The sequence below is a fragment of the Musa acuminata genome, chromosome BXJ3-1, assembly GCF_036884655.1.
Source record: "Musa acuminata AAA Group cultivar baxijiao chromosome BXJ3-1, Cavendish_Baxijiao_AAA, whole genome shotgun sequence".
Lineage (NCBI taxonomy): Eukaryota > Viridiplantae > Streptophyta > Magnoliopsida > Zingiberales > Musaceae > Musa > Musa acuminata.
Window position 1 is genome coordinate 14,296,707 of NC_088349.1, and position 18,018 is coordinate 14,314,724.

The 18,018-nt window shown below is 35.6% G+C and overlaps 1 protein-coding gene across 2 annotated transcripts; it reads right to left on the reverse strand.

Annotated features, from left to right (window-relative positions):
* Positions 1-1,057: 1,057 nt before the first annotated feature.
* On the reverse strand, positions 1,058-17,706 carry LOC135629677 (general transcription and DNA repair factor IIH subunit TFB1-1-like). Of its 2 annotated transcripts, XM_065137413.1 has the most exons (20): positions 17,368-17,706; positions 16,831-16,909; positions 13,798-13,862; positions 13,520-13,583; positions 11,898-12,033; positions 11,472-11,547; positions 11,270-11,365; positions 11,036-11,080; positions 10,677-10,733; positions 10,366-10,521; positions 10,164-10,229; positions 9,205-9,328; positions 8,146-8,202; positions 7,909-8,033; positions 7,652-7,843; positions 4,394-4,507; positions 4,042-4,119; positions 2,721-2,768; positions 2,033-2,098; positions 1,058-1,252 (listed from the first exon to the last, which is right to left on the reverse strand). In XM_065137413.1, exons 1-20 carry the CDS (start codon positions 17,440-17,442, stop codon positions 1,163-1,165), a joined length of 1,809 nt encoding a protein of 602 aa, XP_064993485.1. In that variant the 5' UTR covers positions 17,443-17,706; the 3' UTR covers positions 1,058-1,162. The 2 variants fall into 2 exon arrangements, 1 of the variants encoding a protein (XP_064993485.1); XR_010493303.1 differs by lacking the exons at positions 1,058-1,252; positions 2,033-2,098; positions 2,721-2,768 and having other exon boundaries at positions 4,084-4,119; positions 4,394-4,539.
* Positions 17,707-18,018: the final 312 nt, after the last annotated feature.

Here is an 18,018-nt window from a genome sequence, read left to right on the forward strand (position 1 = left end):
ATTAGAAGTGCTATCGTCGTTTATAAGATTTGGGCTTAGAAATACACGATAACACTAGTGAGATATTGATTCCTAAGTGAAAAAATGGTTAGTATACCTAAAAAGACATTCGGATCTTAGCATAGTTAACAAACCAAAGGAACGATAGGTGCACTATGGGTGCAGTAAGTGAAATCAAACTCAGAATACTGAAATAGGAAGGATCGATGGGATTAAATTTGGAGGTTACCTTTGGTTTCCGAAGAAAAGATGAAAAAGAGGAGGAACGCGACTACTCCACCTCGTACCAAGAGGAAAGTCGCAACCTTGCGGATAAGGATCGAAGAAAGAACACAAGAAGTAAATAGCAAGAAATTGAAACAGGAAGTCGGATGTGGTTAAAGGATATGATCGGTTTTGAGGATTACCTTCGAAAGGAGGAATCCGATGGAGCGGGGATACTTCTTCGCATTTACCCTCCCATGTATTGTGAAGTGGGAGAAGCTGATGGGAAATGGAACTGGCCGTGCTACCAGAATATTCCTCGTTAGAGCGGGTAGGAAATTATGATGAGGTGTATATACTCTAATGATCTGGGCGGGAATTATATCTGTGGTTCAGCATTTGGAATTCTTGAACTTGACGGTGAAGATTTTGAGATAGAACACACGGACGGTGCAGATGGTTGGATATTTCACATATGCTTGGACTCCTAGAGTATTCAAACCAAGCACACATGAGCTCAACGATTAAAGACGAATTGAAATAAATAGGTTCTTCCGAAGATATTCTAACCTAATCTCAAGTTCTGAGACAGGATGCACAAAAAAGCAAAACCTCGAATAAGATATTAGTTCAGCACAGTTAGTCCAGATGGGTAGCTTATACATTTTGTGCCAAAGCATCCGGTGATTTGCATTGGAAAGATCTTTACCCATTATCCTGAGTTTTAACGTTCTACTCATGCCAAAAAATAACAGCTGAAAGATTGTATTCTGGTAAGAATATAATGGCTAACATATGATCATGTTACATAGAAAACCATACGGGTTTCAGATTTCATGAACACTATAAGAAATAAGGCGATGGAAGGTGTTCTACTCTTCATTGGAAAGTGGCCGAAGAAGCTGTTCTACAAGAATATCAAAATTTAATTACATGTACAGATGAAACAAGACAAGGTTTACTGAACAAACCCATTTGGTTTAGCCCCATTCTTTTTGGAATGCTTATGTTCTTCAGCATCATAATGAGCGAATGCAGCATCCAAAGCCTGAAAGTTATGGAATCATCCAGAGAGAACAGTAGGCTTCAGTTTCTAACCAAAATGCAGAAAACCATATTGGATGGCAGTTAAATGAGAATTTGATATTAAAGAGAGCTATCATACCACTAGCTTACATCTCAGACAAAATTGCTCATAACACAAGATTTTGACATCAATATGTACAAAAATCAAACTGCTTAAGGACTAAACTATGGTGACTTTATCATCATTCACATGTTTGTTCACCTAAATAACTACACTATCATAGTTCCAAGTGCCTCAAATTTCATCCTAGATCGGCTTAACATATTCCCAGAATGTGTTTTGAATTATGAAATAAAACTTCTATTAGTGCCTGAGATAATGAGATTAATTTCATTGACCAAATGACCTAGACTTTGCAGTTGATCTTAAACTATCAGACAATCTGCCACAACTGTGCAATGATGCATATGATTGTCAAAATAATTAATCTATCAGACAAGGCTTTTCTTTGGAAGTTATTCCAGGCAAATATAAGAGATAAATGACTGATACAAACAGAGAAAAGATCAGGACACGTCACTTATAAAAGCTAAAGGTATGCCATACTTCTACCATGGCACCACGTCAGGCTATCATTGCAGAGAGATTCCTATCAGAGAAAATAATTGATTGTAGAAATTCAAGAGAGTTCTATTGAAGAAAATAAAAAACTCTTTTGAATTAAGCTGTGTCAAATAACTAAACGAGTTCCAGCAATTACACACACTCATGACATGACACAAAATGCTTGCACTTGGATACCTGTAGCATGGGCTGAACAAGGAGAGAGATCTGATGCCGGAAATCTGATTGCACATCCTTAATAGCCTGAAAAGCAAAATGCAGATATTCGTAACGATTTACTGTTACATGCATAGTGCTTTATACGAGACAGTACCACTCTACTCATGGTGCACAGAAAAGGGGCATTGGCTGATGACTCAGCACCCCTTCAAAACCCGGTTTTTTCTTATCATGTTGAACAAGTTCATTCCTTGAACAAGATGATTAACTTAACATAAAGGACCAAACATTAGGATTTGGTCACTAAAAGGTTTAGAAGTTTATGGAAATCCTTTAGCCTCAACCCTCACCACCGAATCTTTGGATACATCATCAGAAACATACCGTCGTCCAAAAAGTCAACCAGAGGAATAACACACTCGCACTGGAAGGATTCCCTTCCCCTTTTCCTTCTCCCTCTTCTTTTCATCTTATTTTATTTTCTTTTCCTTTTCGTTGGTACACTCACATCCGAGTGTTCTGTACCGTGACATGTTCCACCGAACAGGTGGTCCACACAAATGGCATGCTTGAATATATTAACTATTTGGAATTTCTCATGCTACAAGCAACATATTCTATGCCAATTAGCAGATATAATACACAAATGGCTTCTCTGGATAGAAAGATATTTGAAATTTCTCAACCTGCAAATATAAGCACATACCTTGAGCTTCTGATAGATATCTGTCATAGCACTCTTCAACCTGAGGACCTGTATCAAATATATGGTCATGGCCGAGAAAAATGTAAAGAAAATCAACGAATGAAGCAGGACATCAAAAAAGCAAAGTCATCATAACTAGACATCGCTATTCCTTTTGTGCATCTTAAAATATGTATCTAATACCTTACTAGAACACTTCTACAACTTCATCTAAAATCTGTTCATGCCAAAGGGAAGACCTACTACAGGTCCTTGCACCTGCCAAATCGCATTGCATCATAAATTTCACTGCTGGCCTCTTTATGGACCATGTTGCCAAATGGCAATACAGATTTCATTTCTAGGTTACCGGTATTAAGGTGATGCCCAGTCAATCAACATATTCAAAATTAAAAAGTATCAAGACAGTTGACAATCATAAGACTTAAATTGTTAGTTAAAATATCAATCCATTAACAACTTCAAGATACAAATAAGTGTCAACATAACTTTTAACAGAATAACTAAACGACAACCCTCATTTAGAGAGGATACTTCTGTTCTATCTATGCAATGCCAGATTTTCATAACTTGATCGAACTAACACTACTTGTAAACTCTGGCAAAGCAAAGTCTCAAAAAGTGTATCCTCCAAAACAGACAAGTGCCTAGGTTAGTTTTGCCAACATAAGCCACCAAGACAATATGACAACAAATTGAGAAGTCAAATAAAATTATAAGATGATAGGATGATTGAAAAGACCATGCTAAGAATACCAGCAATGATTATAACAGCCAAATATCACAGTTTGCAAGAGATATCAAGATGTGACAACTAATTTGCATAGAGCATATGATTATAATAGATTAAGAGAAGCAAAAAGACTTTGAAACAACAGAGTATAGTTTAGTTTCACTCTGAACAATTATCATGTAATTCTTATAACATTTCGACTAAGTGTCAACATAAATCTTCATATAAAATTATTTATGTATTGATTCTTTACAGTGATCATAAGAGTTAAACCTCATATTGCTTCGACAACACCATTATCACCTGTATTGCACACGCCAATTGTCATAAACTGCAGGTGTTCTATCCTTTGATAATGCTACTCTAGAGCTGAATGCAAGACATTTGCCCATGATGACATTACAAAAACATCTACCTAAACAATATCATGGTACAACATTTATGGATATATCATTTTTCTAAAATTTCTCACTAGTTCAAAATGTTAGACATTTGCTGTAAAGACTGGAACAATGGCAACTGAAATTAGTTTTGGGGACTTTAGTGTCAAGTTTGTGAACCTTCGTAGCATAAAATGAGGAATATTACCTTATTATATAGGTAACTAGTTGTAATTGGATATGATGACCAAAAATGACGAAGTAACTCCTGAATTGATGTCCAATGCTGAAACCAAAAAAGAAGTCTTAGAAGTCTCATCTAATATAAACAACAGGAGAAAGCCAGTTAAATCTTCAGATTTGACGCAGCCAGTTTGCAGCATAGAAAGTAATGCAATTTGTCCTACAGGATAAATGGCTGGCGCACCAGTACAATGCATGATGTATCAAGCTATAAAGAAACTTCCATTTGCTATCAGTCTTACAAAAGATGCTTATGTATATACCGAAGTTCCAAATCTCAAACTAATGCAAGCTGCTTAGGTATAAGGGAAACTCACAAGCATAATTTCATCTTTGGTCCTTTTAGGTAATCTATCAAGAACGCTCTCCTGAGGATTCTTCCCAAGATGATATCTGGTGCTTGAAATCTGTTGCGTAAGCCCACTCAGAACCTAGCTCATACCAGTTAATGAGTTAGGTTTTCCTGCTCCATACAATAATGATGATTTATGTACATGTAAATTGAATGATGCAAATTAAACCATTTCTTTTACAAAAAGAAACAATAATGTTAAATAGACATCGTGATCAGGAGAGTCATTCCATTGAACTCAAACTTCTGTAGAAACGTTCATCAGTGATACATGAACTAAAGTGGTCTTTAACTTGAGAATGCTATTTTGGCCAGAAGCAGTGAATCTGCTATGCATCAGAAATACAGGCATGCTTCGAACATGGGAAAATTTAATTTCTGTTAATAAGTAGATAAGAACCTCTCTTGCATGAGTAGTCAGATTTGGTTCATTGCATGATCCAAAAGATGCACTACAGATCCATAAAACATTCCAGATGATTCATGTATACAAAAGTCTGGTTCTATTCAATTTGGCTCATGAAAACTACTATATATAATAAATGCTCCCTTGGAAGCTAGAATGGAATAGTGTTTCTTATTAAAAGAATTCAGTCATTGCCAAGTTGGACACAGGGATTTGTAATTTCCACAATATCAGAACTCATATTATAGTAAAAGAATATAAACATGAACTTTGTCGTGCTCTATGCAATTTTCCTCAGTTTGTTGGATCTATGTTTTATTTCATACTTCTTTGTTTAATGGGAACATGCAACAACATACTGAAACAATACAAGTTATTATTAACATAACTCGTCTTAGTCTCCTGACATTTGTACTCTGACCACACAAGCCCAAGGTGAAGTGCAACTTTTTGAGGGCTGCAACACCAAATCTGAAGCACTGGTAAGTGCTAGCGAAGTATCAGTAATCTATCAGACCAGTATGGTACCAACGTGAAGGATGGCGCACTGATGTATAACATCCAAAAATAAATATTAACAAAGTAATGCCGACTAGTATCAAACCATATGGTCCAGAAATCCCTTATCAGACTGGTAAACACTGGCTGGTATGGTACACACCAACCAGCTTATGAAACTTTTGAGCATCAGTAATATTGGGAATATTGCTTGCTTTTTGAAATTACTCAATTTGGTTGACACAAATCAAACAGAGTAATTAGTCAAACACAATATTTTTAATAGCTCTAGATTGTGGGTAATCCGAACAAGATCAAGTACATAGAGAATCACTTTAGTTTCTGGCAGATTCCTTGAACACTACTAGTTGACTTTAATTTGAGCATCATAAATGGAAGAAAAAATTATCACCATATTTATAGACTACAAAGGAACATGTGTTAAAACTGCAAGTTAGATATTTAAATTTGGCATATGGACAAATTATATACCATTGCACAGCCTAATCCTCAAAGTGGAGTTAGCTTAGGTCCTCTTAATCATAATAATGCTATGGAAGTAGAAGAATCTAATAATACTAAAACAACCTTCTTAAAGCAACTAGCTGCTACTCATTAAATATAAGGTGTAAGCAGCAATGTACCATATAAAGTTGAAAATGTTGTTAAGATCAATTTGAATTGGCGCTAGACTTCTATAAAGAGAACCAAGAGAATTTTCCATATGGAGTAATCTTTAAAAATTAAACAAAATATCATATTTGTGCTTCAAAATTATTCATTATGTGGGTGGTCATACAATTCTTTGACTACTTGCATTCTTTAATTTGATCAAATTGTCTCTCACTTTTTCTGTCAGCACAGACTTTATCATATTAAGAGATCAACACTGCTAGTATCAATTTGGATATTATATACTTAGAATAAGATGAGGCATCTAATATAATAACCATATATCCTGTGTTATTTGCTGTGATCAAATTTTCTCCCACAACAGCTTTATAAAAGACACCTAAGTGCATAAGGGTCTCATAACTTGAAGAGAGTCTCCATAAAGAATATCTCTAGGGAGGGTTACTATACATAGCCACACACACCAAGCGAAGAGTTTCCGTAACTTGAACCCTAGTTACCTAAATTAAGGAGCAAGTTTACCATCACAATAAGGCCCCAGCCCTCCATAACAACCTTTATCATGTTAATAAATCAGCATTGCAAGTACCAATATCCATGGTTATACAGTTAGTATATGGTGATGTAACTTATACCTTAACCGTGCATGACAATATATAAAATTATAAATAGTTAAATATACACACTATCACTAGAAATAAGAAATCTACACAAAATTAATCTCCAAAATAATTCAAGCAATGCGCATAATCAGTAAATATTTCTTTCTTGTAGTTATTAGAATAACTAGAAACCCAAATCCTATGACAGTAATTGGAACCATCCAAATCCTGTGCATATTGATACACATTCCACAAGAAAACAAAATAAGACCTTTTTCTTACCAAGAGATAATTGTTTTCAGTTCAACCAATTCTTACCTCTATCTATCTTTTGATTTATTCTCATTCATATTTCAGCTTGCCAGATTAGATCAGGTTTTGAAGTCATGTATTAAGTTGAAATCACATCTTCAAGTCCAAGTTTACTTATAGATAGAAGTGGGAGTCCTAAAGACATTGTAAAATCATGTTAGGAGGGCTACGTGATTTTAGATAGAATTTTGTGGAATTCTGAGATTTACATATCATTGTAATTGTCCATATACATGGTATACTGTAAATCTACGTATTGGGGTTGGTTATTTCATTATTGCAAAAGATTTATTGTAATTTAGAAGTAAGTGTTCTTTTGTATTGCTCACTCTTTCATTCTTGGGAGGTCAATTCTCCACAAGCTGAAGAATACCCTAAATCATATGGTATCAAAGAATAACATATAGAAAACAAAAGAGATTAAATAACTCAAATTTGAACTTGTAATTGTTCCAATCTCTAAGCAAAACTATAGTCTTTTGTGACAATGACACAAAAATCCTTGGGAAATAAAAATAGAAAGTAGATCAAAAAATCTTAACAAAAAAGTTTGCCACAAGCCTTGGTGTTTTTAGTTCATAATCAACACAGGTAATAAAAAGCAACATCTGAAGAGCAAAGCCTCCACAGTCACTTTGAGCATGTGAAGATAATATGATATTCTAATTTCTGAAAACACTCAAGAATACAGGGGAAAACAGAGCGACAAAAGTCTTTCAGAAGTAACTTAAGATAATAAGCAAGCAATCACTCTCAGTGTAAAGAAATTTACCTTACAAGCAACTTCAGATTGAACAATTGGATTATGCAACCCTTGAGCTTTCACCTCAGAGATCTGATGCATTAGATAACTATAAGCCTCCTCAGAATTTAGGCTGTAATCGATTGTTTTGGAACCAGCACCAGTGCCGCCTAAAGCTTTAAGCGCATTGACTTGTTGAGAATCAAAATACTCCCGTGGATCCTAATACAAGAAAGATTATTACCTGCCATAACGAGATTTCATTTATTCACACAAGCAATAGACACCTTGATGCAAAGTGGTGCATATGGAAGGCTATGAGGAGCCTGAAGATCTTCAATCTCGGTCATACGTGAAACTCTTTCTTGTCGTTCTAGATTAGAATTCTCATCTAAAGTATCAGCAGATGACTCTGTTTGAAGCAATCATCAAACCAACATGAAAGTATGCTTAGTTTATTTGATTCAAGTATATGGATAAGTCATATTGGTGTGTAAACTATGTACAGAGAACATTGTTCTAACCTTGTTTGGACCTAGCAAGTGCTTCAGCTACAGCTCGCGTATCTCCCAATTCAATATCTGCATCCACAAAACCAGACATTGGAATTTTGATTATTACACCTAGAAGGGCCATATCCTCAATCAGCTAAGAAATGGTATCATGGGTATTCATAGTCTAGTAACCAAGGTTCTAACTACTAGTCATCCCATACCTTTTTACTTGATAACTTCAGTTAAGAAAAGGACCAAGATGTTGAATCAGGGGGTCTCACCAATACTACAATCATATCAACTTCCAGTACTTAAGGGCGAAAACAGCCAGCAATTGACTCATCCCACTTATTGAAACAGCTTTTTTTTTCCAATCACAGTTCATGACTCATGCAACGAAGACTGACCTCTGCTACTCACATTCTCGGTTTGGCAGTGCCATTGGGGTACAAAAGGGAGATCCAATGACACATACTCATCAAACATCACAGGCACAACAGTGAGTTTTTATATTTATAGTATATCATTTTTTATTTTCATTTATATTCATTTTCTGGGAGAAGTTATGCTGGTTTGCCATGAATGACCTAAATGACCAGAGAAATTAGTGACCGAAAAAAAAACCAAAACATGTACATTAGGTGACAAGAGAACTATAGACAAGAAAAAAACAAGAAATGTCAGGAAATGAGGGCATAAGTGAAACCTCAATTTTGTTAATGTTTCTCAACTCGAGCATTTAATGTAACTACAGTCACTGCAGCATTGTCACTATAGGAGTCTCATCCTACCTGAACATGATCAGTTTAGGTACCCTAATTCTAGCTAAGAAGTTCAGTATTACGCATGTACAGTACAGTACCAAGAGAAAATCCTTCTGATAGATGTAATATCAAAATATCATGAGACGATACTGCACCCTGAGTTAATAGAATAACCACAGGTGTAGACAGCGATCAGATCATCGGAAAGAGAAGCTCATAATTAAAATTATTTTAATAAATGCTAACAAGGCCTACTTCAGATATGTTCTCATGAGCTAAAGAAAATAGTTAGGGTGACAATATAGGCTTCACAGATTGCACCTACCTAGTGCCCTCCCTTCAAGAACAACAGCCGCATGACGATTAACATCTTGTGCAAGAGTCCTCCGAGCTAAATCATTCTCCGAATCTGCAGTCTCTTTGCTACCATCACGAAGAATTCCATGATCCTGAAAATTAACAAGAAAACTAAAATTCGGCAACCAAATAATTGATTTTATGTACTCGTACTTCTGAGAGGTACATCTAATTTCAGGGCATTAGTGTATAATTCTTATTTATCAAGTTTAACAATAATCTAGGGAACCATCAAATAGAATATAAAAAACAAGATTGATAAAGAATTTGGCCATGTTTCATTTTAACAAGAATTTAAATATTTTCTTCAAAAACGTTACTTTCCTAAAATGGAAAATGCAACATAACAGCACAAGGGAAACTTGTTCATAGAGTCATACAAAGATGGATAGGCAAAAATTATGTACGAAATGAGAACAAGCATAGTATCAACAAATGGAGAGTGCTTTCATAGATACAACATAAGCATATGGTCAGCTATATAATGGGGTAGCAATACTTGACATGACCTCCTAATTCCAACCTGAACATGAAACAAAATTAGTGGGTTAAGGTTATTCTTCTATGGGCCCCTGGCAAAAATGTGTTCGCATGGGAACCATAAAGAGTTGAAAACAATACCCTCTGCTACAAACATGTGCGCAACACATTAATTGTTCTTATCAAATGCCTGATGTTACGTATTGTTACTATAGAATAATAAGCTAAAAGTACATATAATATTATAAATTATTCTTAGTGTGAAGCAAGTGTAAAAAGCTACATGTTATTCAGTGGCCAAGTCACAATGAAAGTTTTTAAAGAAAAGGCACCACAACTGCAAAAAATACAAAACAAGAGAAGATATTGCAAATGAATTTTCTCAAGAATAATTGGGCATAGGATGAATTTAGCAAAGGGACCAAATTATGAGGGATGTCTACGTACAGGAAGATGGATGTAGTCATCACCTAAATCAGCTTCCATGTCCAAGGTTGGATCAACCCGTCTGATCTGCATCACAATCAAATGATTACTCCTAGAAGTAATCTACTAATAATCTATCGTTATTAACAAACTTATGCAGCTAGGAATCTGTCAGAGAAAACAAAATAATGGGGCTTGTGTCTAAAAGCAATCCAGCAAGCACCTTACGCCGAGCTTCATCAGCCAATATGTCATCATGCTTCAGAAAGACAGCAAGTTCTTCATCTTCAGCTGCCTCTGCTGCAGCGGCTACAGAATTTTTTGTCCTGTGGAGATATTCAGCTCTACAGTATTTTGTCCAGAAATCCTTTTCTGTCATCTGGAAATCCAGGAAAAAGAATTTAATGTTGAGAAAAAAGAAATTAAGTCAAAAAAACTGCTCATGCTTGCAATAAAAATTGACTTATGTGTTATTACATTAGTTGTAAAAAAGGATGTTAACAGTAAATAAAGCCTGACAAAACATATTGTCACCTTGCTTGGAACAAAATTCAAAAATGCCCGATGAACAGCAGGTTTTTCAGCGAAAATCTGTAAAATATACACAAACCAGAGTGAAATTGTCTAACAAGACAATGAAAAACTGATAGTCAAATTAAAATTACAGCTAAACTTTGTAATTTGTAAGATTGCTTCCATCACTCCTTCATCCACTCAATATCCTTTCCTATCACCCTTCCATTCTACAAAATATTAACAGTTCTAGATGCTCACTTCAGATGACTAGACATTGTCAGCAAGACCAAGTAACATCCTAAACATGCTTCTCCCTCTCTTTTTTTCTCTCTCTCTCTGTATTAAATTACTGAATTACATTCAGAAACTGCACATACCTGGTGAATAATCTCCGGCGTAAGGCTAAACGTGACCTTATTGGTCTGCCAAGATGTATGAACAAGGAAAAAATTAAAGGGTTTACATGTTTCAGCAGACAATATTCAAAAGGAAATGAGAACTCATAGGAGTTCTAAGAATAAAGCATAATTTTTAGCATTGACTATTAGCAGTTAATTAAGGACAGTAACAAATAAAAATATAACAGGTAAAACACAAGGTCCATGTTGTACCCGACCATCAGTTGATGGCCTTATATCTGCAAGCATAGCACTTTTAAACCCTGTCCGTTGCTTTAATGTTCTATCAGAATCATCATCTAGTAGATTCTGCATCCAAAACATGCCAACAAAAATTTTCATATCAGATGCAGAGATACAAAAAAAATCAGATGAACTCTTTAAAACTTCCATTATGGTTGATCAATTTATCCACCTTTCTTGTAGCCCAAAACTCAGATTCCGTCAGCACATTGCCAATGACGAGCTCCTTGTGCAGCTTTTGCAATTCACTGTAGAATGCACTCATTAGTCTACTATGAAGTCTGAACTAGGTGATATACATAAAGGAAGGAGAGAGGTGAAGAGAGAGGACTCCAACACCAGCAACCTATTAGTTCAATACCCATCCTTAACTATAGGAAGGTAGAACAGGTTGCTAAATAAGTACTGGTGATTGTGCTCAAGTCCCATTATTTTGCGAGCTACATACACTAATAACAGAAGGTCAAAATGACCAATCCCAAAAAGGAGAAATAACTAGTATCTATTAGAAGTTGGAGGAGACAATATAAAAGAGGATATAAAATTGTGTATATTGTTGATAAAATGACAGAGATGCAAGGCATCAGATTATTGTTACCTATCTTCCCGCAACAACTTCATTCTGTGTTCCATCTCTATAGTGCTAAGTTGTTCAAGTGATACAGCAGATTTCTCAGAGGCCGGTTCATCATTTTGCTTGGACACCAAAGCCTGGAACTTCCCTAGAACTTTCCCTGTTAAGGAGCAAGCAGTTATTTATGACACAGGTAAATTGAATAAAACCAACCAACAGAAATTTCCATGGATCCCACTGGTCAATACATTATAGATGCTCAGGTTTAGAGGTAGACGCATATATACATCACACTTGGACAAAGCTAGTTAATTGATCTCACTAGTCAATACAAGAAAAAGCCATTAGTCAAGCTATTTGAAGTAAGCTACATGGATATTTCCCCCACCTAACTCCACAGTTGGCTCCATATTTTACTATTGAATGCTCCAGGCATATCATGACATTGCTCATTGCTTCAGCCTACTACTTTCTTTCCTGCAGCAACTATACTTTTAACTGGCCCTCTCTTAACCAGGCAAGAATTTTTCAACATGTTTAACATATAATATTTTACTAATATTCAACAAAATGATGCTTCCTTCAAGTCCAAAGCAAGTACCAAAGCAATGTTATGGTACAAGTACCAAGGCAATTTTATTAACAATCTAATATCTTTCTACTATTAATATTGGCTTACAAGTACCAAAGCAGTTTTATGGTAATTCTTGATCATCTGCTTTCCTATATGTATAAAAGTATGCCAATTTAAGATATACAAGCATACATTGCATCTCAAACATGGACAAATGAAATATCTGAATTTATATGTCTGCAAAATCGAACAAGTGCATTGCCCAAACATCCAAAATGTTCATAAAGGCCTTGAATCCTTCCAATGTTATCGTATGATTGAAGTAACAGTTAAGTGGCAAAAATCCAATCCTCCACTAGAATTTCAACATACAACAATCTACAACATCTAAATTTGGCTTTGTTGTACCAGAACAGCAGACCATTCAAAAAGCAAGAGCATTATGTAGCCTATATAATCAGACTAAACTTTCTAATAACAAAGCCCATTCTGTCAATTGACTGCATGGGCATTGAGTCCCAATTGTTTGTTGTCTAATTTTATAGAATAAAGATCCTGTACTACCATTTAAATGAAATGACTGAGTCTTCAATCTTGATTTGATACTGTACATTTTAGTTCATATGGTCAAGTCATCCATATGCAGAGGAATGAATTCCAAATAACAAGATGACCATTCACTGGAAGGGGTAAAACCAAACTGCAAAATTTGGCCAAACTCGTTTATCTCACCTCTTCAGAAACATCCCTTGTTTCTAAAATTTGACATCATCATCATTCCTATTTGTAACCTGTAAATATCTTTCTTCCATCCTTCTCTGAAATCTCAGCCCTTCTTCTGATGACTAACTGGGTATACAAACATAACACAAGCTGTTCATATAAGGCGATACTCTATCAAGTTCCACTAAAAATCTCTAGAATACAACCCATAAAATCTTGACATGTTAATTAGAAATTAAAACGAAGCAATGGAACAACTTAATTACTTATACAAGGAAACATTATACAAAACAATTGTTGAAAAAACTGATGAACCTTAAAATGTGTCAAGATGGAGATTGGAATTTACCTACAAAATCTCGACAATCATTACGTTCAGTAAAATTATTAAACTCAAAAATGTAACCTCCCCCCTGAAACAAAATATAACCAAGTTAGTTTAAGCTTTCTGCTATTGAAATAAAATGTGAATCATAAGAAGCAATACAAATACACCATTTTAAAGTTTAAAGATGGTATATTGCTTGCATGATAAAATCAAAATTCCAGAAATTCTTATTCTGCCCAGATGAAGTATAATTTTGAATAACTGATTAAATGATAGTTAAAAATGAGTAATAACAACACCTTTTCAGAATCTTGTGTAAGATTTAATAATGCTTGCTTTGAACCATCTTTACTGAATTTATGACCTGAATATCACACAAGAAACCAAATTAGGACATATAATGCATGATACAGAGCCAAAATAAGAAACATGCCTTTGTCAATACTATATAACCAAGATTCTTAAACATAGCCTAAGAGCTTTACCAATTTACAGTTTACACAAGTCCAATTTGGCTACAGAATCATATGAAATCCTCAACCAAATAGAATATCAAAATGCTTGAAATAGCAAGTGTTCTGTGATCAGCCATCTTATCACTGAACTCTTTCTTGGAAGCTAAAATCACCTTTAGCTCTGTGACAAAATTATTAACATTCAAACAGAAAAAGCTGCAAAACCATTGCATGACATTGGGACTATGCTGATTATTACATTGGTCATTATGTAGAATGATAGATCTTCTTAACTACTCAGAAAACCATGGAGATCTTTTATAGCCTAACTTTCAGAAGTATAAAACATTTCAAACTCTTGATGTGTCTTTGACTCGTCTAAAGAAGATGAAACTTCAACAACCATAAGCTTTGTGTAGTTACACAATAATGTAAGAAATTCGTATTTAGCGGATACATAGGGAATTTTTTAAATGTTAACCTTCTGCGAATGTAGCAATCTCCTGTCTATAAAAAGAATCAGGTTTAAAATTGACAAATTACAAATGATAGTCTCAGCAAGAACCAACATCTATAACCAGCAAAGGATTGACCATCTTAACATATCTTTTTTTATTTTCAATCCCATTACAAGGTACATGTTATTTCCAATAAAGACTAGCATAACAATATAAGTTCTACTCCTAGTTTTGGACAAAATGAAACAAAGAAACATAGAAAATGTTGGGTTTTGATAAATAAAAATCAATCGACGCAATAAAAGGATAATCATGGTCTCTAAGAGCACACCTAACAACTGCAACATTATACAAAGAGTTGCTTCAAATGTTGTTTTTTTTTCTTAGAAGCTGCATTCGATACCATCCGTGAGTTTCACACTTTGGCCAGTCTTAAAGAAAGGTCCTTTGTTTTTATTTTATATTATTTATGGATGTATTTTCATTCATATATTTATTTAATATTTCAATGTTTTTTTCTTCTGTGTCCTAATTTTGTTATAGATAGCTTTAGGAGAGTCCTTAAACCACTAGAAATCATGCTTTGAGAGTTGTAGACATATTTTAAAATAGGATAAGATTCCAAAACCTCCACATTTAGAAATTATTCTCCCATAAGTTATATTAGTTTATTACAAGATTCTGAATACCATACCGTACCGATGTACCGATCAGTTATCGGCAAGGTTCGCCGTATCGTATCGTACCGACGTTTCGACCCGGGTTCGATATGGTACGGTACCGGTGTACCGGGCGATACATCAGGGCATACCGAGCGGTACACCCTGGTGTACCGAATAATTTTATATTTTTTTATACTGTAGCACTGTAGCACTATAGCACTATAACGGTACCGGACGGTCCGCGTATCGGTAACCTGTCGGACCGGTACGTACCACCCGGTACGGGCGGTACGCTTCGGTATGGCAGACCTTGGTTGTCGATATGGTACATACCGACATATGATACACTAAGATGTACATATGTACTACTTGTACCGGTCATCTATCGGACCGGTACGTACCACCCATACCAAGAGGTATGGTATGGTATTGCAAACCATGGTTTATTATATACATAAATATGACAAGGCTATATCATGAGATCATTTATCTTTCTTTTATTGCAACAAAATATACTAGAATAGTTACATTAATAATCTTCTGTCTTATTTATCATGACCGGCCTTTTTAACTCCTCAATATTTTTGTAAGTTAAACTAACATCTAGAAAGTTACTCATAAGTCAGACCCCAACACCTAAGAGTATCATAAGACTCAAAAACCCCTTCTTCCCTTATTTCCACAACATGGCAAGTAATTGTTCCAGCAAGTAATGCAAAAAAAGCTCCACCACAAGAACCTCAACTTGAACCTTAAAAGTTAAGGACTACCAGGCAGTCAACACTTTGTAATGGAAAATTTAATACCCATGATTGTTTTTTTCCAGAATTAACCTCAAAAGACTCTCCAGATTGTTTTGTCCTCTATGATTGTAGTAAATATTTTGAATAATACCCATAGAAAATTTAATGATGTGTGTCTTTCCCAATCCCGTCCCTAGGTTATACACAAGAATCATAAGCCAAGTTTATATGCCTAGACACTCTTTTTACAAATAAATACAGATTACAATAACAAGTCAAGTAATATCAAAAGTTCTATCATGACATCATGATTCACTGCAAAGGAAACAACATAGTATGAATGCCACCACCACTAGGCTCCAAAATATTGACTAGATCTTGAAGATTGTACCCTTATGACAATGTTCTCGTTATTTTCATACAACTCCTTATTGTGATAGAGGTTTAATTTGACTCCTCGTAGTTTGTTTACCTTGCTTAAATCAATATGAACAATATTTATGCAGCAACATATCTGGAATCTAAAAGATATGAAAACATATGGATGCGATGGCTCCTTTGATTGTAAGCTAGGACAAGATTATCCATATCATTGCATGCTCAGCTGTAGATTCATGTTCATTGAAAAGCACAGTTATATTAGTAAACCTTGGCTAAATGTCGACCTTTAACTTCATTGCACCATCCTGCTACTGCATTGGATAAATTAATAGATAATGATTTATTATGTTATTTGATAATAAACCTGGTACAATATTTTTCTGCACTATAAAATGAACAATTGCCTATTGGAAAAACCACTAACTGACTAAAAGAAGAACTTTTAGTTGCAACTATAATGATTATCTTAGTTGGTACTTGTTAACTACTAGTATAATAATCCGAAAAGCGAAACTGATGAAATCTTATTTCACAGTAATGGATTAGCATTAAGGTCATTGAATAATTCTTTCCACTATGATATCAAAAAGCAATCTTTTCAAAAAAGACAAAGAGAGGAAAAGTAGCCAGTACCTTTAATGTTTCTAAAGTCCACTCTAAGCTTCATCGCTGATCTAGGATCATGAGGAGTAAAAGTAAATACATCCTCCATCTGCATATCATTGAACAAGATTGATGATCAGCATTACCATTAAGGATAACTATTTCCTTTAAAAAAGCAATAACTGATTTTCTTAGATGGAATATAACTTGCATTCCCCAATAAGCTCGTGACTCTTCTTTAGTAAGATACATAGTTGTCTGACATAAGCAAAAACCTATCTGATAAATTATTGCTCAATATAATTGTGAAAATTAGTTCGTAATAGACAAATAGTGCGTAGATATAAACACTCAAGACAATAACAATCGTGGATCAGGCCCGCGAAAATGCCAATTCATCATTACAAGGGACAACTTGTTCTTCGCTAGGGTTAAGAATCACAAGAGATCTTCAGACACAAGGATCAAATTTTCATCCAAGAATGCGACACTAGTGAAAAAAAGGAGCAGCACATGGATAGGGCGCGTGCGCATCAAGAACCGAATGGAGAGAGCGAAGCAAATTACCATATTAAGCACGCCTGGAATCCCGGGCTCTTTCACCGTCGTCTTATACTTGGCCACCTTGCTGATCGCCGCCATTTCCCCGGAGAGAAATCGGGGCCTCGGTAACCAATCAGCGGCGGCGGACGAGGAAGTGCGAGGGGCGGTGCGATCGAAACGGGCGGCGGAGATTAGGGCAAAGGGCTGCGCCCCGCGCGATTGCGGCGTCCCTGATCGATCGAGAGAAGCCGAAGCGGATATGTAGGGTTTCGACCAGAGATTGGTGGGTGGATTTCCCGATTGAGGGAAGGGAATCTGTAGAGAGAGAGAGAGAGAGGGAGGGAGGAGCAGAGGAGATGGTCGCTCCGGTCTCACTGGCGAATAAATGGAATGTAGTCTGCTTAAATAGGCGTGCGGCCGATCGAAGGTTCCGAGTAGGGCGAAGGGTCTGCTGACCCGGTTCGAGGTCTCTCCGGTTCATTCTCGGCTCTCGATGGGTTTAACGATCATGTTACTCGAGCATGGTTATTCTACGTCCAGATCAATCATGACGACGCGGCTTTCTACTTGATTAAGATAATAAATACAGGGGAGATCTAACTTACTATTAAGACATAATATTAACTGCCCATATCAGAAATTCGATGACAATTTTAGTTTACATCCGTTGGTGTC